Source organism: Eurypyga helias, unplaced genomic scaffold (genome assembly GCF_000690775.1).
Source record: "Eurypyga helias isolate BGI_N326 unplaced genomic scaffold, ASM69077v1 scaffold5217, whole genome shotgun sequence".
Taxonomy (NCBI): Eukaryota; Metazoa; Chordata; class Aves; order Eurypygiformes; family Eurypygidae; genus Eurypyga; species Eurypyga helias.
The window spans coordinates 14,798-15,482 of NW_010260950.1; the positions used below are offsets into that span (position 1 = coordinate 14,798).

Genomic DNA, 685 nt, shown 5'->3' on the forward strand with positions numbered 1-685 from the left:
GGCCATGTGGAAGAAGCAGCCGTTCCCGCATCGCGATGCCGCCTTGGCTCGCTCACCCTCCTCCTCCTCAGCTGCTTCGGTCTCGGGTAAGGGATCATCGTGCTGGGCAGCGGCCGCTCGCCTTCCCCATTTTCTTCTGCGTGCTGCTTTTGGCTCCTTTCCCCATCCCCCCTTTTCCCTGCTCACGCCCACCCTTGGAGTGAGATCAGTGTGCTTATCCCCTGACCAGGGTGACTTTTTGGGGGCAGGGACCCTTTTTACCCCCTCCCCGTGGGGACCTGGCTCAGTCCCCGCTCGCAGCCTGACTCATGCTGGTGTCCGGTGACAGTGGCCGGAGCCTGGGGACAGACATCGATGCTGGGGAAACGCTGGCGTCCAGCTCCGCTTGCAGCCCTGAACCCAAGCACACCCCCCGCAGCATCCCAGCCAAGGGGGCTGAAGGCTCTTCTTCAGACCAAAATAGTCTAAAATTGGGGTTTTTGGCCATTTGGTTGGTGGTTTTTTGTTTTTTTGGTTTTTTTTCCCTGCAGGGGACTCGGAGGAGGAGGACACAGGGGTCCTGGAGGTCACAGTCTCTGATATGAAGCACCCACCACCGGAGCTGGGACCCATGCCTGAGGGGCTGAGCCCTCAGCAGGTCGGTGTGGGGCAGGTCGGGGGTTTGGGGGGGTAGCCACGGCTTCCC

At 61.2% G+C, this 685-nt stretch overlaps 1 protein-coding gene across 1 annotated transcript in view; it reads left to right on the forward strand.

The window, feature by feature from the left end:
* LOC104512272 (rho guanine nucleotide exchange factor 10-like protein) overlaps nucleotides 1-685 on the forward strand; it is a gene marked incomplete at its 3' end in the record, with an annotated part of 15,631 nt that overhangs the window by 4,428 nt on the left and 10,518 nt on the right. Inside the window, 1 exon segment of the mRNA XM_010155191.1 lies at nucleotides 531-637. Coding sequence (XP_010153493.1) covers nucleotides 531-637 — 107 coding nt within the window.